General features: G+C 43.5%; 1 protein-coding gene across 1 annotated transcript in view; it reads left to right on the top strand.

Moving 5' to 3' along the window:
• Nucleotides 1-1,606: 1,606 nt before the first annotated feature.
• The window catches only part of LOC137342738 (YTH domain-containing family protein 2-like), a 32,266-nt gene continuing 10,855 nt past the window's right edge, over nucleotides 1,607-23,017 (top strand). Inside the window, exons 1-4 of the mRNA XM_068006904.1 lie at nucleotides 1,607-2,028; nucleotides 2,255-2,279; nucleotides 5,316-5,395; nucleotides 11,462-13,024. Coding sequence (XP_067863005.1) covers nucleotides 2,002-2,028; nucleotides 2,255-2,279; nucleotides 5,316-5,395; nucleotides 11,462-13,024 — 1,695 coding nt within the window. The 5' untranslated portion in view covers nucleotides 1,607-2,001. The remainder of the gene's footprint in view (nucleotides 2,029-2,254; nucleotides 2,280-5,315; nucleotides 5,396-11,461; nucleotides 13,025-23,017) is intronic.

Genomic DNA, 23,017 nt, shown 5'->3' on the forward strand with positions numbered 1-23,017 from the left:
AATGATACATGTATTAAATTTGAGGAAGAAATGCCTAATTATGTTGATATCTGACAATATCCTGAAAATGCGAAATGTGAAATCAGTTGCTGATGATGATTTACGCTCATGCATTGACTGTTCCCAAGTCGCGGCCTCCAGGGATTCCAAGTGATTGCAGCATTGCTGAGGAATGAAAGGCAATAATCAACAACGCTGTTCATAAAATGATCTGCGCAGAAGGAGGCCATTCGGCCCATCGTGTATGTACCGGCTCTTTGAAAGAGCTATCCAATCAGTCCCACTCCTCTGCTCTTTCCCATAACCTTGCAAATTTCTCCTTTTCTCCGGTTGGTGGCTTTCACAGAAATGCAAGTTTTTAAAATTTCTTTTCTATTTGAACTCAAAGGCAGCACCACCGACAATGCAGCACTCCCTCAGTACTGCACTGAAGCACAGACTGAGATTATGCGCTCAAGTCATTGACACCAGAACCTTCTAACTTAGAGGCAAGACTGCTACCACTGAATCAAGCTGGCAGAACAGTGTCTTTATTACAAGTGTATCCCAGTAATTCTCCCCAGTGCTACTAACCCTTAGGACCCCCCCCCCCCCCGACCCTAGAGCTGCCAAATCCCACATTCCAATAAAATGTGACCAAAGCCCAAGGCACCTGCTCTAAAGTGATGCTGAACCCCAAAACCTTCCCAATAGTACCAAAAAGCAAAACTCCCCTCTATGACTGCAAACATTAGAACCCCTACCCTAGTACTGGCAATCCCCAGGATCCCTAACACAGTTCTGCCAAACCAAAGTGAATGCCATCCACCTTCGAGTGTTGCCAAACAGGGATCTATGTGATCTCTTGGACTAGTTGTGATCGCCTAATGGGATTGAAGAGGAATTTTCCAGATTTTTCTTCCCCTAATTGGCTTGGGTTTTTAGCTGGCTTTTCGCCTCTCTTGGGAGATTATATGGCTCCAGGTGGGTGGGGAGTGTCTGTATTGCGATGCACTAGGCGTCACAACCACAACAGCTTGCTTTTAACGTAGTAAAACACCCCAAGGCGCTTCGCAGGAGCGATCATCAAATAAAATTTGACACCGAGCCACATAAGGAGATATTAGGACAGGTGACCAAAAGCTTGGTCAAAGGGGTAGGTTTTAAGGAGCGTCTTAAAGGAGGAGAGAGAGGCGGAGAGGTTTACTGGGTGGGACAGGCTAGATGGACCAGCGGGTCTTGTCCGCCATTTTCGTACGCTCGTACACATGGAGATCTTTGATAGTATAGAATCATAAAATCTCTCAGCACGGAAGGAGGCCAATCGGCCCATCGTGCCTGTGCCGGCTGTTTGAAAGAGCTATCCAATTAGTCCCACTCCACAGCTCTTTCCCCGCAGCCCTGCAAATTTTTCCTTTTCAACTATATAATCCAATTCCCTTTTGAAAACACGTAGTTGGTGAGGTGGGGTTATCAATCTTTACACAGCTTGTAATTTTTTTTCCTTTCGCAAGAAGGTCGATCTTTTTTTTTTGGCTCGTCTTGTGGAGGAGTCCTCCGGGGCGGCAGGTGGCGCTGTGGCCGGATGGCCGCGGGAGTTTTTTGTGTGTTTGTGCTGCGAGGGGAGGGCGTGGGATGGGGATTTAGTGGCATCGGTGGGCGGGCGGCGCTCTGGGTTTCCGCTGCGGCCCATGTGAGCGGCTCCGCCATTGTGTGAAGGAGAGAGCGGCGAGAGTTGTAGCCGATCAGAGCGGGCGGCAAGCCGCACGGAGACGGGGGCCGAGCGAGAGTCAAGAGAAAAAAAAAACCCCCACCCCAGATCGATCCACCGGGACTCCGCCCGCCGCCCGCCCGCCCGGTCGGTCGGTCGGTCAGGGAAGAGGAAAAAAAAAACTTAAATTAATCCGCACGGCGCCCTCCCGCACCGCCCTCAGCCAGCGCGCTCTGCAGGCCGCTAGAGCCCAGTCCACAGCCTCGGGACTCGCGTACCTACTCCCCTCCCCGGCCTCGGTTCATGAAGAAATGTCGGCCACCAGCGTCCTGGACCAGGTAAGGATGAAAATATACTCCCCCCGCCGCCTCCCGGTAAATCCGGCCCGGGGGGTGGTTTTTGGAGCCTGTGTGTGTGTGTCTCTCTCCCGGGCCCGGCTCCGCTTTTGCATGGGGTGTGTGTGGGGGGGGGTTAGGCCGCAGCCTCGGCACTCGATTAATGCTTTTCCCTTTTTTTTTTCCCTCCTCCTCCTCTTCTCCCTCTATGGAAATCGGCTGGCGCCAGAGACCGAAAGGCCAAGGAAATAAAGGTAAGAAAGTGAGGCCTCCCCGGGAGGGAAGGCCCTGCAGCCTCGGGCTGTCGTGTGTGTTTTATTTTAAAATGGTGGCTAGGCCGCGGGCGGTGCTGGTGGCAGAGAAGGGGCTTTATTTAGAGAATTAGTTCGCACCCGGAATAAGGGAAGCTCTTGAGTTTAGGTGGCGTTGGGGGAAGGGAAGCAGCACAGGCCTCGAAGCCTGGGACTCGAGTTGGGTCAAGCCTCAAATAGATGTGTTGAATTTTCCCCTCCCTCGCCACCTCTTTCCTCCCCCGCCTCTGCTCCCCCTCATTTCCTTCCCCTTCTTTCCCCCACTCCCCCATTCTCTGTTAAGGGGGGTGGGAATCTGTGATGGGAAATTGATTTTAAAAGGATATAGGATATAAAATACACGTTTCCCCATGAACAGGAAGAATGACTAATGCATTTCATTGCCATCTTCATTATAGATTTTCTTACAAAACAACTGGATCGTTAATTGTAACTACTTTTTCTTTTGTTATGTGGGGAGGGTTCAGAATTTTTATTCCAAAAAAATACACATTTAATACTAGACGAGGGTTTATAAAGAATTGTGCATCTTATAGTATTTGCAAGACACTCCCTTAATTGTTGGATAGGGGGATGGGAGAACATTTCACCATTTTTGTTGAATGATTTTAGTACCTGTGTTTTGCAATCAAAGTTTTCCAGCATATTTGTCAATAAAAGGGTTGCTTCTTTGCAAGTAAATTTTGTAAGTTCATTAACACAGGAAACATCTATTGTGATTTTTTTTTTGGGGCTGCAATTCTTTCTCATAATTGTATTACAAATTCTATTGAGTTCATTTGTAAAGATTTAATTAATAGTTTTGACATTTATCATAGCCAGGCTGGCCAAAGATCCTTGCTATTGTGCTTTCCTGCTACCAAACTCCTGGAGCTGTCCATCCTTTGTTTCTATTTCTGTTAAAGATCTTCCTGCTTATCAGCTTTTGTCTTCATGTGGTCATGTCTTAACTAGGAGCCACTGACTTGTCTTTCATTCATTTGGAGCGCGATCATTCATAACAGTTTAAAGATGTAACCTATTGTGATGCATTTCTGGAAAAATAAATACCACTCCGTATGTAAATGTGTTTACAATTATAATGTCACCTTGTTTACGACTCTAAAAGTTTCCCTGCTACTGCCCACTTGTGAGGTAACTGATCTTCGACTGTACAGCATGTGTCCCCTGCCCGTCACAAATTCATTACTTAAGCGTTAATCATTTTGACCTCCCAGACAATTTTGCAACATTCTCCTGTCAGGCCATTCCGAAAGCATCCATCTTTTGCTTCTGTGTTTTGCTCTATCGAAATACTAACCTGGCTGCAAGCCCAAACACAGTTTAAATATACATAGTGACTGAGGAAACTCTTAATGTATAGGCGACTATACTCTTGTAGTGAATGAAAATAAAAGGCCTGTTAGAATGATCATACCACATTCTCTGATTTGTGTCTGGTAAATTAATACTGTCTTTGGTATCCAGTTGATGGAAAAATCCTTCAGGATTCTCTGCTCTGCCAGCTTTGCTGTATGAACTATAAACACAAGGCCAGCAGATAGTCTCACATGTTTCTATTGGTTTATGTCTATGTTCATCTATGGGTCACATCACCTTCTGTTTGCTACAGGGCTTGTTGCAGTCATTGGTTTATTTTTAAAAAAAACTTGCAATGATTTACAATTTCCAATTAAAATAGTAGCTTTTTGGGTCAGATTTTAGAGTTTGATTCAAACAGTGACCGTGTATGTATTGGGAGATGGCTAAGCTAAAACTTTTAAATGTTTTTTTGCTCTGTTTCCAGTTTAGTTTTCTCTCTCTATCCTGCTCCTCCCTCTCTTCCCCCCCCCCCCAAATTTTCTCCGCTCCTCTTAAGTTGCTGACTCATGCTGGGGTACAATTCCATGAGTATTGGCTGCTCCTCGTGTGGAAGCCTAGATGTTGTGTTGGCATGCTTTTCAACTGTGGGGGTCATCACAACTGGGCCAAATCCTGTACTTGGCTGGTGCCTGGGACTGTACACTTTCCAGCGGGGGGTCACTGGATAAGTGATTAGGAGCAGCAACTTTGGCTGATTTGTCCCTTCCAAGTCCAGGGCTGCTGAGGCAAATTGTAGAACCCCCTCACTGCATTATTGCAGATTGGGTAATTTAACCCAGATCAGGGACCAAATTGGGACTTTCTGGCCTCTGTGGCTAAATACCATGCTAGGCAGTGCATTTATCAGCTGACCCAGTGAAGAGTCTTATTGCATTTTCTTTTTTGGAGTCTGCTAATCTGCAGGTCCTCTTTCCCCTTTCCAAAATTGTACAAAATCCCCTGCATGAAGCATTGTGTGGAACGCAAGATGAAAAGCCCCAGGCATGAACCTGGGCCTGTTGGCAATTCATGTTGTGAAGGCATACGTGTTATGGTGCCCCCTATTAATGCAACCGATATATTCTATATTTAAAGAGCTGGTTGAGGCATTTATTACTGAAAGGTTGCCTGGGTTTGGTAACTGGGAATATGTCTAGTTAACGAAAGCTTGTGACAGGAAAACCAAGCTACTATTCATAGTCCTTCAGCTTGTTATCTTGGCAGGAAAGCCATATCTTCGAATGGTTACACCACGTGTTTGTCTAGCCCACTGAGTAAATACACTGCATGGTGAGCTAGTGAGTCATACTGACCGGACCCTTGGTGGAAAGTGCAGATGTCCAGTGAGGGTAGGATGGGGATCGGCTGTGGTGATTCCCTACCTGCTGACAGGCTCATGACTTCAGGAGAGGATACAATGGGGGGGGGAGGAAAGAGAGAGAGATAGAGATGTGTTGGGTTTTTTCTTCACCTGATTCTATTTCAGCTCTTGATTATATTACATGTTACCAGATCCAGCTTCCATTTAGTCTTTGAGGCTGACACTACTCCCCAGTCTGCTGTTGAAGGGCAGCTGTTGTAACGACCTAATAAAATTTCCAGTTTGCATTCAATTTTTTTTTCCCAATTCTATTATAGTGCAAAATGGAGCAGTTCATCAAAAGGATGCACTAAACGATGACGATTTTGAGCCTTATCTGAGCACTCAGACCAGGCAGGTGAGTGTGCGAGAAATTTATTAGCAATTCATGCGGCAGGGGTCGAGAGGAAGGAAGAGGATAATAATCGATCGGTTTTACAGCCTGAAACACTGGAGGCTGTGACGGGAGGAGGGGAATTCTCTATGATCTTACAGAATAAAATTGCCAATACCCCAGCACTAATGGTGAATTTAATTTTTTTGGGGGAACAGGGTTTCCTCAGTTAGGTGAGAATTTGCTAGGACTTGTAGGGCAAATAGGGGTGAATAGTGCCAATTTTCACAGCATGGTTTTTTCCCTCCAGTTTTTTTTTGCAACTGTCATGTGCACTCTGGTATTCACTACAGAGTTGGAAGTGTTTGCATTGTCTGGGCTGTCTATGGGTATTTTCAATGTTCCTGGATTTGTTGCTAGGGGTTATGGTAGATCGGTCCCCCTTCCGTGCTCTTTTTCATTTCCCTTCAACGTTTCATCTACAACCTGGCCTCTGCTCAGTTCCACTTAAGCAGCTGAGATTGGTAACTTGTCATTTTCCTGTGCTCGCTGACCTACATTGGCTCCCCTCCTCGTTCCCAATTTTCAAATACCTCCATGGCCTCTCCCCTCCCTATCTCTGTAACCTCCTCCAGCCCTACAACGCTCCAAGATCTCTGCGCTCCTCCAATTCTTGTCTCTTGTGCATCCCTGATATTTTAATCGTTCCACCATTGGCGGCCGTGCCTTCAGCTGCCTAGGCTCAAACCTCTGGAATTCCCTCCCTAAACCTCTCCGCCTCTCTACCTCCTTTTAACATGCTCCTTAAAACCTACCTCTTTGACCAAGCTTTTAGTTTAGTCTGAGAGACGGCATCTCCAGCAATGCAGCACTCTCAGTACTGCACTGGAATGGCTACTTAAATCCAGGAGTGAGGTTTGAACCTATGTTTTTCTGATCAGAAGCAAGGGTGCTACTAATGGAGTCAAACCATGTTGAGGACAGATACTTCACTGGTCTGATGAAGTTTGTATTGAGCCTTGATAGTCTCCTTGAGTGATTGTATCCTTCAGTATCCCATTTCCTTGTCTGCTTTCCAGAAGCTTTGCTGATGAATTCAGAGCTGCCCATTTGTTTTGAAGTTCTAACCAGTTCTAGAATATGAGAGCTCAGTAAGCAGAAGAGCTAATTTTTACATGGTAGTGCGTACAAACCCTTGGTGTAAAAACCTGAGGATTTAGTACCCATCCAGGCATATTTAGCTGTGTCTTTGGGAAGTCCAGTTCTGTGATTTATCTAGAAAACCAATTTCTCTGCCTCTCTCCGCCATTAATGGTCTTTAGCGATTTGATGTTAGAGAGGAGGAATAGGTGATCTGTTAGACGGTGGAAGCACCGCAGAGCTAATCAAACACTGAGGAGGGACAAAGCGCTGTTGAGGCATACCAGTTTAGTTATATCTAAACAAATAGAGGAGTGGCAGGATGAGAAGTGGTGGCTCTCATTGTTGGGTGCATTTTTCCCTCCCTGTCCTTGTCATTGTAACTTATGGAAACTTCTCCCAATGAGAAGAAGCTAAAACTGATTAAACTAATTTTGGTTTTCTAACCTGTGCATTTAAGCAGAGTCTTCAGTGTGTATAAAAGATATGACTATATCAACAACAAAAAATCCCCACCCAGATATTTGAAACGTGTGCCTCAATGTTTGAGAGACATGCTAATGAGGTTGTGGTTACCTGGAATGAGAGGAATTAAAATGCAAACAAAGGGCAAGAGTGCTGGCAGGTCTTAAGATTAAAGCTTATTTGTCTATATTTCAACAAGCTCCTGTGTGTTGGATGCTGAGACAGAGAAACTTAAGGAGGGTAGATTAGAAAGATGTAGAGTCTGTTACAAAGGCTGGTTATTCCATTTCTGAAATGTTTTCTGAAAGCTCCCCTCCCCAGTAGCCTAGTCGGTAAACTCACTTAGCCACCCAGACCATAATGGCTATAGTTCAATTGTGGGACTGCGCTGAGTTAGCTGATCTTAGCAGCACAAAAGGGGCTACAATTCCTAGGCTAGGGATAGGAAGAATCTGCTGAGGTTCCCACTCCTTTCTAGTGACCCCCTGCTGGTTGTGTGGACATTCAGTGAGGATTGGATTGGGTTCAGTTCTGATCATCAGGTGTGGAGTCAGCTTCCATATATGTCGATAACCTATGTCCCTGCCTCTCTGCTGCTTTCCATCACTCTCTGTTCTTGGGCTGCTGGTCTGATATCTAGTCTTGGATGATTCACAGCTTCCCCCAAGCTCAAAATCAGGAAGACCAAAGTCATCATCTTTAGCTCCCACCACAAACTCAGCTTGCATGCCACTGATTCTCTGTCCCTGTGGCCCTCCCTGGCCACTGTTTCGGGCTCAACTAGACAATTGGAGCCTCGGTGTCCTGCTCAACCTCGTGATCCGCTTCAGACCCATATCCTATGTCACAAAGACCACTGAATTTCACCTCCACAACATTGCCTTTGTCCTTACCCCAGTCTCTTAATTGCTGAAAGCCTCATGTGCTTTAGTCTCTTCCAAAACTGACTACTCCAACAGTCTCTTTACTGGCCTCCCTTTCTCCACCCATCATAACTTCTAGGTTGTCTAAAAGCTGGCTGCAAGCATCCTGACCCACTCACTCATTACTGCTGCCCTCACCAACCTACTTTGGCTCCCTGTCCTCAATGGTATTCAATTTGAGGTCCTCATCCTTGAATCCCTCCACGGCCTCATGTCACGCTATCCCTGCAACCTCCTCCAGCCCTAAATTCCGCCCCCCACACCTCACCCATCACTCTGACTCTGGCCTTTTGTACATCTGCCCGCCCCCTTTGTACCACCATTGGTAGCAGAGCCTTCGACTGCCTGGTTCCTTTTCTTCGGAATTCTCTCCGTAATCCTTTCCATCTCTCCTTTTAAAAAGCTTCTCCCATCTTTTCAATCAATGTTTTGATCACTCCTCCCTTCTGGACTGCCCTAAGTTTTGGGTTTGTTATAGACACTTTGGGTTAGTCGCACTTGTAAGCGTTCCCCATGCCTCTTGTATGCCGCTGTAGACGTGCACAGCCCAATATGTACCTATATAATAGTATAACCCAGTGCTGCAATGGTAAATATCCACGTGTGATCTTCGTGGCTTATACACGTACCCCAGTCTTTTCGGAGCTGGACTGAGAAAATGTCAGGAAGATGAGACCAGATATGCATTTTTAAGCTGTTTTATTTCACAGCCAGTGAACATATAGTGGATTCACTTAATTCAATCACTATAATTTATCTTAGTGTAATAATACAAAATAGTGGATCTGCTACATTTCTCCACATCAGTGGATTGTCGTCTTGGACTACTAACTACAATGCTGCATTCTTCTTCTGATCATAGCCTGCCCTTCCAGATTCCTGTTTAAAACTTGACTGGTTTTGCAATCTTTGCTGGACCTGACTGCCAAAATATGGGTGTGTCTTCTGTTGCTACCTGTCCCTTGAGGAGTAGGGTCTTGGTTTCTGACTGGTCCACCTGTCCAGTGATTAGCAGTACTTCAGCGAATCAGGTCTGCTACCGCCTTCCCTGAAGCTGGCTTGTTGCAAAGCTCATCAGGAAGGGACATTCCACCCCCCCCCCCCCCCCTTCCAGGTGTGAATGTTTGCAGGGAGCACGTGAGGTGAGATAATAACTGCTTCTGATCATGGGTAGCAGTTTCAATGCCTGGCTTTAATACGCATTCTCCAAATGCAAGCAGCCTGTTACCATTTTTTCTAAACCAGTGCATATTCACTTTGTTTTAAAACATGACACTTAAACATAGCTCAATCCCAAAATCCTTTCCATGATTGCTAAACAATCAAAAATCCCGAGATGTGACACTGGCTCGTTGTCGGTTTTCTATGAAGTACCCTGGGGCGTTCTTTGTTAAAGGCCCTGTGTAAATGGAAGTTGTTGATGCCGCACATCGTTGAATAGCTTGCCAACACTCATTGGACTCGCACAAAATGACTGGTCACTTTCTGGCCCTCATGTTGTACTTTTTTGATGCCTTTGAGAGGAAAGGGGGATAAGCATGGGTGTACCGATGCCCCTTCCCGGTCAGTTATCTGGGAGTGGGTGGAGTGGGATAATAGAGGCACCAGATGAAAGACGAGTTTATAGGAGTCCATTTTTGTTTAAATGTTTGACAATTTCATTTGTTGGGAAGTTGATGACTATTCAATCCTTCAGTTATTAGTGGGACAAAATTGGAAATCCCAAGCTATATTTTTTTCCCTCCAAATAAAGTAGCAGTTCTTTGTTCTGTTTTGCCAGCAACTGGTGCAATGATTCCTCCTTTTGATTCTCAATTTTTCAAATGAACACTTACTGGGAGTTGTGGCAGCAGGATTGAATAGAAGGGTTGTGCCATTTCTCTATTACAGTCTTGTAATTATAATGCAGTATAATTGTGCATATAGTTTGGGCTTCAGCAATTGAACAAAGACTACATTTGTGTACTTCTATGGAGACATTTATAGCCAAATTACATTACAGAATTTTAAAACTACTTAGTCAAGCAAAGTCCTTTTAAGCTATTTATAAAAAAAATTAGGTTCTTTGTAGTTAGATGAATCTTTGTTCCCTTTGTCTCATGCTGAGCCATTCATTGTAAAGTGATTTTTTAAAAAACCTTTTGTATGTTCTGCAATATTTGCTTCCGTTTATCTGTCATTTCTCGCAATTAATTGGGTTTATGTGGTCTCAATATTGTGTGTGGGGGGGGGGGGGGTGAAGAAAGAATTTAACTTCTTTAATAAGTGTTCGTGTTTGTCTAGATGAGGGATATTAGTGCAAAGGAATGGAACTTTTCCTAAATCAGGCACCCATTGTCAACATCCAATGCTCTCAGCTTGGGTATAGCACAGCCAGATGTAAAGTTCCCTCAACTCTGCCTCAACAACGTAGTTCAGCTCCTACCTCAGAAGAGTATCCCCTAATGTACTGGTGAAGTTTTTCCTATTTGCTGCACCAGCCATTCTACAGACGGAGTAAGATTGACAATTAGTGCTTAATTAGTGACTATTGAGTGGCCACCTTCACTTCGCAACGGACAGGTGCAGACAGAAGAGATTTTAATCCTATCGGTCTACGCAGTGTTTAGCCCAATGCACCATCCAGTAACCTGATGGAACTTTCAGGCTAGGTATAGCTTGTCAATATAATTGCTTGTCTTATAAATATGTTTTTACGAGGACTGACTAAATCTTTGTTGCAGTGTCATTGTAAGTTTTAATTCAGATTGATACCACTAATGGTCTGAATGTTAAATCTCCACTGCTAATATATGTCCTTTGCATTATAATTGTAGTCAAATTTATTTTTCATCTGGTATAATTGCACCATGTTGTTAGCGTATTTGAATAAAATGTTAAAGTTCAATTTAATCATTTTTTAAACTGATTTTGAGAGAAAAGCCCAAGATTCAGCATTAAGGGGTAACTGTGGTACAGTCCTGGGATTTAAATATAAATCAGAAATCCACTGCTAATATGTTGAAAAATTCTGAAAGTTCTTCATGATGTCACTGGGAGCTTGATAAAGTATATTGGCAAGTGTGTGAATTTTGTATTTACTTATGAACATAGCAAATGTCCAGTGTGGGTAAGAGCAATTTGAGCTGAGTATCATAAGAACTGTATCACTCTCTCCATCTATTGGCCTTGGTGCCATTTTTCCTACATCATATCGTTACCAGTACGTCAGAGAAGCCTTAATATTTGCAGTATTAATATATCAGCTCAAATTGTTTCCATAACCAGTGACAGGCCTATAACCAGCAGTACTTCACCTTGACATTCAGCCAAAAATGCTTCCTCCACAAAAAATCCAATTGTGGCCAGGGGATAGTAGTGTTGACAGTTAAGTGGATACATGTGAAAACGTCACACACCTACCTTAATGCATTGTGAAAATCCTGGTGACAGCACTGAACACTTCAGTTGCTTTCTGGCAGTTGTGGGCTGAATTTTGGAAGTTTATTTAGACTTTTATGGTACTCAGTACTTGAACTCTATGCCACTTCTTTCATTACTGAATTTTTAATTTTATTTACAGAACAATACCTACACTGCCATGTCTGACTCCTACCTGCCAAGTTACTATAGTCCATCTATAGGGTTCCAGTATTCATTAAGTGAGGCTGCCTGGTCTACAGGAGGGGATCCACCTATGCCCTATCTGACATCGTATGGACAGCTGAGTAACGGAGAGCATCACTTTCTACCGGATGCAATGTTTGGGCAGCCAGGGACTTTGGGGAACACTCCTTTCCTGAGCCAGCATGGGTTTAACTTCTTTCCTAGTGGTGTGGACTTCTCAGCTTGGGGGACCAGCAGTTCTCAGGGACAGTCCACTCAAAGCTCAGGCTATAGCCCCAGCAGCTACGCCTACCCTCCTAGCTCTCTGGGTGGAGCTATGATGGAGGGACAGTCAGCTTTTGCCAACGAGACGCTGAATAAAGCACCAGGTATGAATAGTATTGACCAAGGTATGGCAGGACTGAAGATAAGCGGCGGTGAGGTCGCTAGTAACGTATCTAAAATGGTAGGTTCTGCTGTTGGGAGCAATCCTATATCGACTATTTCAAATAATGCGATACCTTCTAATCCCATGCCACCAACCACTATCGCTCCCCCAAAACCAACTTCATGGGCGGACATTGCAAGCAAGCCAGCGAAACCCCAACCCAAGAAGGCAAAAGGTGGGTCTAGTGGGCCATCCCTTCCACCACCTCCGATTAAGCATAATATGGATATTGGTACCTGGGATAACAAGGGGACTGTGGCCAAAAGTGCTCCCCAGCCGCCAACTCAAGCCACCGGCCAGCAACAAGGCCAGCCACCTCCGCAGCCAGTGAACCAACAGGTGGTGAACATGCAGCCTCAGCAGGTGTCCTCGGGGCAGCAACAGGTGCAGCCGCAGCCGGTGCAGCAACAGCCTCAACCAAACCGCTGGGTCGCACCCCGCAACCGCGCAGCTGGCTTTGGCCAAAATGGAGTGGATGCTGGAGGTGTTGGGCTGGTGCATGGGAATTCAAATTCTGCCTCCGCTGAAGCACATCCAGTCTTGGAGAAATTGAGGTCCGTCAACAACTATAACCCTAAGGATTTTGACTGGAACCCCAAACACGGACGAGTTTTCATCATTAAGAGCTACTCCGAGGATGACATCCATCGCTCTATAAAATATTCCATTTGGTGTAGTACCGAGCATGGCAACAAGAGACTGGACGGGGCCTACCGTACCATGAACGGCAAAGGCCCCGTTTACCTCTTGTTCAGCGTCAACGGGAGTGGCCACTTCTGTGGTGTCGCCGAGATGAAGTCAACTGTGGACTACAACACTTGTGCTGGGGTGTGGTCTCAGGACAAGTGGAAGGGACGGTTCGACGTGAGGTGGATATTTGTGAAGGACGTGCCCAATAGTCAACTGCGGCACATTCGCCTGGAAAACAATGAGAATAAACCTGTCACCAACTCCCGAGACACTCAGGAGGTGCCCTTGGAAAAAGCCAAGCAGGTTCTGAAAATTATTGCCAGTTACAAGCATACGACCTCCATCTTTGATGACTTTTCTCATTACGAAAAACGTCAAGAGGAGGAGGAGTGTGTTAAAAAGGTTGGTCACACTAAAAAATGTTAATTGGAAGATTGTAATATGCTGAAAATTGTCCAACTTGAAAAGTCCCTGCAAATTTTTGAGTACAGTGTGTTTTTTTTCCCCATATATATACAAAATCCTGTTCACTTAAACCCTGTTGATCCTAATTCAGTCTGAATTGATGGCGTCTAGAATTAGATTGATCTAAGAATAGAATTTCAGTAAACATTATGGGAGGGATGCAAAATTTCCAGTGTCCACTTGAACTGTGACTCCTCTCCCCAGCAGTGCCATTATAGATTTTGACCTTCCAAACTTGGGTAGAGACTGGAAAGCATTTGGAGTTGTGACAGTAGAATGAAGCGTTGAGAGAAATTTAAGGCGATGAATTCAGAGTGTCGCACAAGAAGTTTTATCGTACAATAAAGTGTATTGGCTTGAATGTGATTTTTTCTTTTCACTATAATAGTTTGCAACATAAGGCTAGTGACAACACTGGCCAAACTAATTTGGGATTTGAGCCTGGTCACTTGCACAGTTTAATGAATGCTGTGGGTAAATTGGTTTAAAGATTTGGGATGCTACTCCTGCCCTAGCTTAAAGATACATTGCCCGCAGATATTTCCCCACTAATGCTAGTGTGCATTTTGCTCTGCTGCCATTTATAGCGACCAGAAAAATGTACCAAATAGCCATAAAGACCCTCTGAAATCTGGGGCGGGGAGCGGTGGGAGTTGGTGCAGTGAGTTATTCTCTGGATTTTCGCCACTGGGACTTGGATCCAAGTCCAGCACAGACTGATGGGCTGAAAGCCCTTTTTTCTAAATGTAGAGTTCGTGTGTGAAATGATTTTGTGGCTGTCTCAGCCCCATTTCTATTGTACATGGATCCATAGTGCACAATTGCCCCTAATTTGGGATTGTGTTGGCAGTGTGAGACAACGACAGTGGGTGGCTGGTGTCGTAAATGGCAAAATGTCATTTCAACTACAAGGGTACTTTAACTGAAGTTGGGGCACAGTAATGTGTGTGTGTTATGGCAACAGTGCAGACCTGGTGCTGTTCAGGCAGTCAGATACAGATATTGTAGATTGTTACCTTCATATTAAACTATGTAAAAAATACTGCACAGCGAATGACATGTACTATCCAGGACAAACCAACTCGCCAAGGCTTCTTTGACAGCACCTCCCATACCTGTGACCACCATCACCTAGAAGGACAAGGGCAGCAGGCAGGTTGATGGGAACACTACTACCACCTCCAAGTCACACACCATCCTGACTTGGACGTATATCACCGTCCCTTCATTGTTGCTGGGTCAAAATCCTGGAACTCCCTACCTCACCACACTGTAGGAGTACCCTCACCGTGTGGACTGCAGCGGTTCAAGAAGGCCCAGTGCCACCTTCTCAAGGGCAACTACGGATGGGTAATAAATTCCAGCCTTGCCAGCCAGTGAATGATTAAAAAATTATCATAGTCCAATTCAAAATTATTAAGTAACCACTAAAGGAGAATTGTTTTGGAAAATCCATTTGACTGAAGGATTTTGAACTGCCTCTGATAAAATACTCACTGGTGTTCTGGGTGGAGTAGCATGCTTTGGTCCTGGGTTAAAATCTGACATAAAAGCACTTTTTCTCTGGCTGCAGGGTTTGTTGGAGGAATGAGGTTAGGCAGTTTCAGGTAGATCCAAGTTCACAGCAAAATAAAAACTGCCCACACCTTTAGTCAAATAGATCCTAGTTTCAGGATTGTTGGTTTGGGAAATGAAAAATTTCAAACGGATGCACTGGAAGTTGCTCTTCCAAAGTTTGTTGGGGTGGGGGAGGAGGGTCTTTACTATATATCTAACCCTTGCTGTATCTGATTTGAAAAATACTTGATGTTGAGACTAGGTGCTGAAAATGTGTCCTTTCCCAGTGCTAACATTGCCTTGTGGTCAGAAGATTGTAGATTTAGTCCTTGCACCAAGTCCTGCGTGCATAATCTTGGCTGACACTTGAGTGTCATTAATGAGGGAGTGCTGCATTGTCCGAGACACCTCCCTTTGGGATGAGATCCTGTGTGCCTTTTTTGGGTGGATGCTGAAGATCCCATGGCACTATTTGAAGTGTAGGATATTTATCTCATTGCTGTTTGTGGGACTTTGCTGTGGTAATTAATGAATTGGCTGTGAAGTGCCTTGGGGCATCCTGAAGATGGGAAAGGCCTTATATAAATACAAGTCTTTTATGGCCAGGATTGCTTCAGCTGCATCACCAGAAAAACAGATTAACTGGCCATTGCTGTTTGTGAGATGTTGCCTATGTAACAAACTAGGGGCCATAAATATAAGATAGTCATTAATAAATCCAGTAGGAAATTCAGGAGGAATTTGGTTGCTGAGGGAAGTAAGGGTGGAAATTGCGGCAATACTGGCTATAATCGTCCAAACATCCTTTGATATGGGGGTGGTGTCAGAGGACTGGAGAATTGCAAATGTTACACCCTTGTTCAAAAAAGGGTGCAAGGATAAACCCAGCAACTAGAGGCCAGTCAGTTTAACCTCGGTGGTGGGGAAACTTTTAGAAACAATAATCCGGGACAGAATTAGCAGTCACTTGGACAAGTGTGGATTGAATAAGGAAAGCCAGCACGTATTTGTTAAAGGCAAATCGTGTCGAGTTTTTTGATGCGGTAACAGAGGGTCATTGAGGGCAATGCAGTTGATGTGGTGTATATGGACTTTCAAAACGTGTTTGATAACGTGCCGCACAATAGGCTTGTCATCAAGATTGAAGCCCATGGAATAAAGGGGGCAGTAGCAGTATGGATACAAAATTGGCTAAGAAACAGGAAGCAGAGAGTAGTGTTGAACGGTTTTTCAGACTGGAGGGAAGTGTACAGTGGTGTTCCCCAGGGGTCAGTACTAGGACCACTGCTTTTCTTGATATATATTAATGACTTGGACTTGGGTGTGCGGGGCACAATTTCCAAATTTGCAGTTGACACAAAACTTGGAAGGGTAGTGAACTAAGGAGGATAGTGATAGACTTCAAGAGGATATAGACAGGCTGGTGGAATGGGCGGACACGTGGCAGATGAAATTTAACACAGAAAAATGCAAAGTGATACATTTGGTAGGAAGAACGAGGAGAGGCAATATAAACTAGAGGGCACAATTCTGAAAGGGGTGCAGGAACAGAGAGATCTAGGGGCATATGTGCACAAATCATTGAAGGTGGCAGGGCAGGTTGAGTAAGTGGTTAAAAAAGCATACGGGCTCCTGGGCTTTATAAATAGAGGCATAGAGTACAAAAGTAAGGAAGTCATGATGAACCTTTTATAAAATGCTGGTTCGACCATAACTGGAGTAGTATGTCCAGTTCTGGGCACCACATTTTAGGAAAGACGTGAAGGCATTAGAGGTGGTGCAGAAAAGATATACTAGAATGATTCCAGGGATGAGGGACTTCAGTTACGTGGACAGATTGGAGAAGTTGGGGTTGTTCTCCTTGGAACGGAAGGTTGAGAGGAGATTTGATCGAGGTATTCAAAATCATGAAGGACCTAGGCAGAATAGAGAGAGAAACTGTTCCCATTGGTGGAAGGGTCAGAAACCAGAGGACAGAGATTTAAGGTGATTGGTAAAAGAACCAAAGGTGACATGAGGAAAAACTTTTTTACGCAATGAGTGGTTAGGATCTAGAATGCACAACCGGGGGGTGGTGGTAGAGGCAGATTCAATCATGGCTTTCAAAAGGGAACTGGATAAGTACTTGAAAGGAAAAAAAATTTGCAGGGCTATGGGGATAGGGCGGGGCGTGGGACTAGCTGGATTGCTCTTGCATAGAGCTGGCACGGACTCGATGGGCTGAATGGCCGCCTTCCCTACTGCAACCTTTCTATGATTCTAACTTCTTTACCCAGTAAATGGTTAGAATGTGGAATTCGCTACCACAAGAAGTAGTTGAGGCGAGTAGCATAGATGCCTTTAAGGGGAAGCTAGATATACACATGAGGGAGAAAGGAATAGAAGGTTATGTTGATCGGATGAGATGAAGTAGAATGGGAGGAGGCACGTGTGGAGCATAAACACTGGCATAGACCTGCTGGGGTGAATGTGCAGTAAATTCTATGTAACAATCGGCACATTAAAAAAAAAAAATTTTGTTCAGTACTTTGATGTGCAATGGTGCTGTCTAAATGTAAGTATTTATCTTCTTTATCACACTGTCAACACAATTTCCCCCAAGAATTATCCAGCATAAATCATCAATCTGTAAATGGTGTGATATTTCTGTGAAGGTGAAGTCAAATTTAGAAAGCATTTTGTGATAGCTGTCTGAAATGGCTGATAAAAGCTTTAACTTCTCTTTAATCGTGACGTCTGCTTTTCAAGGCAGACATCGACACTGTTTCAGGCACTTGAACAAGCAAATGATCTAACATGTGCCCTCGCTTCACTTGACTGTTTGGATTTATAACCAATGCTGTTTTACTGGACCTTTCCAGTTATTGAATTTGCCACTTTGTGGCCGTGTATTCACCATCATATGAACACTGGAAACGTCAAAAAAAGTTAATAAACCTGTAATGTTGAGGGGGCTGTTTAAGAATAGAACACTTTCCTATTTTTGTCTGATGTACAGCATGAATTTATGCAGACTAAAGCTGACTTTGCACGTTCAGCTTATATACTTGGAGCCGAGCTACAAGTGTTTCTGTGCAGCGGTGCGAGAGCCATTTGCCGTACAACCCATCTTTTGAGTGAGAATATCATGGTGTGAAAATGTGGGTAGTTTTGTGCACTAAATAGGAACTGGGTTGAAACTACTTTCACCTGGCTGTCTCCCTCAGAGAGGGGAGACTTTAATCCACCGGTCTGGGTGGGATTCGAGCCCAAAGATGAAGATTATGTACTTTTTAAATGTTGCCTTCCATCTACGTGCGGCAGGCCCAAGAGTCGCATGGCTGGTGAACAGGTCACGTACTTGGCCTGAACACACCTGGTCATGCTAGTCAAGCTGGTCTTGAGTGGATGCATTAAAGTCATGCTGCTGTTTCACTCTGATTTCTCTGCATCCCCTTCATTTGGGGAAACAACAGATTCCTGTTTGGTGCCTCCTCATAACAGTGCAGCTTTGGGAAGCTCAGTAGAGTTGTATGGAGCATTTTTTTTTTAAGAAACAACAAAATTTTAAAAGTATTTTGTGCTGTAAATCTGTGTGCCCATCTACGATTTGGAAAGGTGGGAGACTATATGTCTAAATTTTATTTTGTGGTAACCAACTTGCATCCTTAACCTGAAATTCAATTTAGACAGATAAGTTTAAATTTTCAGGCATGCATAGAATTGTCCTCATTTGCAAGTCCTTGGGCAATCTCTCCAGCTCTTTATCCCAGGCTGACACTTCAGTGCAGTACTGAGGGAGTGTTGCATTGTCGGAGGTGCCGTCTTTCAGGTGAGATGTTAAACTGAGGCCCCGTCTGCCCTTTCAGGTGGATGTAAAAGATCCGGTGACACTATTTTGAAGAGGAGCAGGGGAGTTTTGTGTCCTGGTCAATATTTATCCCTCAACCAACATCAGTAAAACAGATTTTCTGGTCATTATTATTGCTGTTTACGGGACCTTGCTGTGTGTAAATTGGCTGCGGCATTTCCTACATTGCAACAGTGACTACACTTTGAAAGCACTTCATTGGCTGTAAAGAGTGTTGGGATGTCCTGAGGTTGTGGAAGGTGCAATATAAATGCTAGTCTTTGGACTATGACTTTTAGTCCTCCTGACTGGCCTTCTGTGCATCCTCCACTCCACTGTCAGTGGAAACGTTTGAACGGATCTCAGCCCTGCTCTTTGGTGCACTATTCCCAAAACAAGCTGTCTTGCTATTCTCCCTGCCTTCAAAGGCCACAAAGCCCCAGCTATGCTTTTGATTATCTTTTCTAACTCTTCTAATGCTTGTGGTCGGTTTCTCCTCCTATGAAGGACCATTGGAAACTTTCTACATTAAAGTTGCTATATAAATGCAACTTTGTATTATCTGTAAGGGTGTTTAGAATAGCACTTGGAACAGTAGAAATTGCTATAGATCCAAATGTTAGACTAGGTGCTGTCTGATTTGTAAAATGTGCCACAAATGAAACATTCCAGTAGTCTGAAGTGCTCGAATTTTTATTTTGTCACTTTGCATACATCAAAATATTGCTTGGCATGATAAGAAAACTGTTATCTAATGGGCATTGTTCCCAGGAATACTGGAAGTAGGTGGGATAACAAATTGTGAACTGTGTTCCATTACTTGGCTGCATGAAAATCTGTAAAGCTTATCAAAATTGGACATGGATTCTTGACTAATTCCTTAACAAATGCATGATTGTGGCTGTCCCATTAGGCAAGAGCCAGGTGCTTCCCTGTGTGAAATTTGTCCGACGTCTCCCACCCTGCCCTTTGGGCTGCTTGAGAGCACTGTTGTGAGTCACTTGCTTACCCTCTTGGATAGAAAAACTGAGAAACTGCATTTATATAGTGCCCTACCATGTCTTGGGGACATCCCAAAACACTGCACGTCAAATGAATTACTTCAGAATTGTGGACACTGTTCTGTAGGTAAATGTCTGACACCTGACATTGAGGAAGGAAAAAGATTGAGCAATTCCAAATTGGCCAAAGAAAATTTTACTTGAATACTTACATTTTAACAAAATATGTCAATAATATAACTGGCTAGCTTCTATTGAAATGTAACCATAATTAGGCTGACATTTTATCTCTAAATTTTGTATGCTGAGCTCTCGTGCCACATTCGCAAGGGCTAAACTCTGTTTTACTATCACTTTACATTTTTGCCTTCTCTCTGGTGAACTTAGTGACATTGCTAGGAGTTCTGTTAAACATTGCTGCAATTGTGCTCCCAGTGAGCATGTGTTCAGTGAGAACATTGTCGAGGGTCAGAAAGTAAAGATTCTGAAAACATTGGTTTGTATTAAATCTTAATTGAAACTTAACATTTAGTGAACTCTTGCTTTATCTTTGCTTCATATTTATTGATGGAATTTATTCAGTCGTTGTGGAGCACGTTAAAAAAGGTGCTTCTCTGCGACAAACTGCTTTTATACAGAGTGCAGATTCTGGGAGACTGGCACCTGTGAGCTGACTTCTAGTGTTTAAGCTACTAAATCTGGTTCTCTGGTTCTGGCAGCAGACTTGTAGGTCCAGTTTTCCTAAGGGTCTGAGAATTTGCCACTAGGATAAAGGAGCTGGATTTACTAGTGTAGATGGCAGTTGCCTGGGATCCAAACTAAAATGTTGCCAATATAAGGTAACTTATAGTTGTGAATGGAGCCTCTTTCCCAATCACTGTGATTAATTATGCTCTAACGACGCTTTTACTTTAAAGGAGTGTTCCTCCATTGATGCTCCTAAATATAAAATTACAGGACCTCTAGAATTCCCCAGGCATTGCAGATGTTCATGGGTCTTGAAGTACTTACACTATACACATATATATATATATATATATATATATATATATCTTATATATTTAAAAAATCAAGTTGAATACTAACCATGGAAAGTTGGGCACCAAGCCTGCAGAAGGCTGTGAAAATTCAGCTGCTGCGTTGACTTCCCCAATGCAAAATCAAATAATGCATGCATTGTCTAAATACTGTAAAGATACAAACAGGTGAACAGTATGAGGAATATTTCTGCCGCAACTGAGAAATACTATCCTCTTGTTGTTTTAAAATCAGTTGATGGCATGACCTTTTAAAAAAAAATTTGTATTGTGCATCCTGCACTCCTGAGCTCAATTAAGCCATTGAATGGAGACAGTACAATTAACAATTAATGATTATTTTCTGTGTTCCTTGCAAAAGAAAATGCTGACTTGCTAACCAATTACTGTAGTATGTTGAACAGCTCAGAATTTTGAAATTGGTGTAGAGCTGATGGTTGTTAGATTTAAAGGGACATGTAAACCCTGGGACAGATGCCATATATCCAAGGGTGCTAACAGAGATTTGGGAGGTAATTTTCATGGGGCATTGGCTGTAGTCATGGAAAGAAAATCACTCTGCTGCAGTGAGGTTCTGTAGGTGCAATCGCAGCACCTACATTTAAAACAGGACAGATCTGACTCAGGAAACGACAAGCTTAAGCCTCAGCAACATTGATTGCGGTAAAACTTCACAAAGGATTAGGCTGGAGGAGTACACTTAAAACAACAGATCAATAAAAAACAACATGGATTTAAGAGAAGGCCCTGATTTACAAACTTCTAATTTTTGCTTTGAGCATGTTGCAAATAAGGTAGATAATAGCACTCTTTGCAAGATATAGTTTATTTTTAATTTCAAAACGCTATTGACCAGGTTTTGGACTTCTAATAAAATTAATAACTAGGGAGTCCAAAGGTAGTACGTGAGATCAGATAAGAAGGTGACACTCAATGCCAAGGCTCTCGCGTGAAGATTGGCCATTTAGATGATTGTTGGCATCCATGGAACTAGGCCCAGCATGTGTCAATGCCTTGGAGGAGGGGTGATTTTTGAAGCGGCTAGGTTATTTTCTCACCTCCAGTTGAGTCTCTCCTCACCATTTGTGGGTGAGGAGGCAAACCTGATCCAGGCTGAAGTCAGCCTGACAGGAACACATACTTCAACTGAAGTGATTCATTGAAAAGTAAATTTTGTTGTATTTGAGTGAGCTACTACCAGGAGAGAGAAAGTACTGTGCTTTTTGGACCATAAACAATCTTTGCGTAGACTAGTAAACGCCAAGTTGTAAAAGGCAGGATCTCTTAAGAGGCATTAATGTATTCATTGCTGTAAATAAAACTTTAGGAACTATGTGTAATGCTCCCAAAGGTATAAAAGTATCTTTTGTGTGCGGCAAAGCAGAAGTGTTTTGTGAATTAAGTGTTGGGAAATGGATGTAGTGAGAAAACGCGAGATAAAAGTACATAATTGTGTTGGTAATCACTAACCAAAGTGCTGGAAATATACAGCAGGTCTGTCAGTACCTGGTTAATGCAATGAGCAAAGATCCTTTATTGGAACACCCTGTTCTGTTCACATGCTAATGCACCTGATGTGTACTTTTGAGCATTTACCATCTCTTTGCCAATTTTCCCCCTCCTTTTCCCCTCCCCACAATCAATTTACTTTTCTCCCCTCCTCTCCTGAAGATGCTGACTTTGCTGAAGTATGGGTCCATAGACTGCCAACCTTCTGGTTTCTCGCCAGAGTAGCTGTTCTTCAAGTTTAAGCTAGACAGTACTGAGCAAAATATCAATAGGAAGGTCCGCACATATAAATGACCGATGGCTACAGCCAGATACCACTTTTTGTGGATCTAGTGATCTGCCCTGATCTCTTCCTGTGACCTGTTAAACGCATGGTTCATTGTGTCACCGAGCTTGAGCCCTGATGGCAAATAGCACGATGCAGTTCATGTCCAAAAGAACATAAGAAATAGGAGCAGGAGTAGGCCATATGGTCCCTCGAACCTGCTCCGCCATTCAGAAAGATCATGGCTGATCTTTGACCTCAACTCCACTTTATAAGAACATAAGAAATAGGTCCACTGTGTGCATCATGACTGGCTGTATCTCCATGGATTAGAATGTCTCTAATTTTGTTGTTTGCTTTGAGTCTAAAGAAAAAGGAAAGACTTGTATTTATATAGCACCTTTCATGACCTCACGACATTCCAAAGCGCTTTACAACAACTACTTGCATTTATATAGCGCCTTTAACGTAGTAAAACATCCAAGGCGATTATCAAACAAAATTTGACACCAAGCCACATAAGGAGCTATTAGATATGGGGACAGTGCCAGAGGATTGCAAATGTTACATCCCTGTTCAAAAAAGGGGACAGGGATAAACACGGCAATTACAGGCCAGTCACCCAACGTCAGTGGTGGGGAAACTTTTAGAGACAGTAATCTGGGACAAAATTAATTGGCACTTGGAAAAGTATGGGCTGATAAATGAAGGTCAGCACGGATTTGTTAAAGG

Source organism: Heptranchias perlo, chromosome 26 (genome assembly GCF_035084215.1).
Source record: "Heptranchias perlo isolate sHepPer1 chromosome 26, sHepPer1.hap1, whole genome shotgun sequence".
NCBI classification, from domain to species: Eukaryota; Metazoa; Chordata; class Chondrichthyes; order Hexanchiformes; family Hexanchidae; genus Heptranchias; species Heptranchias perlo.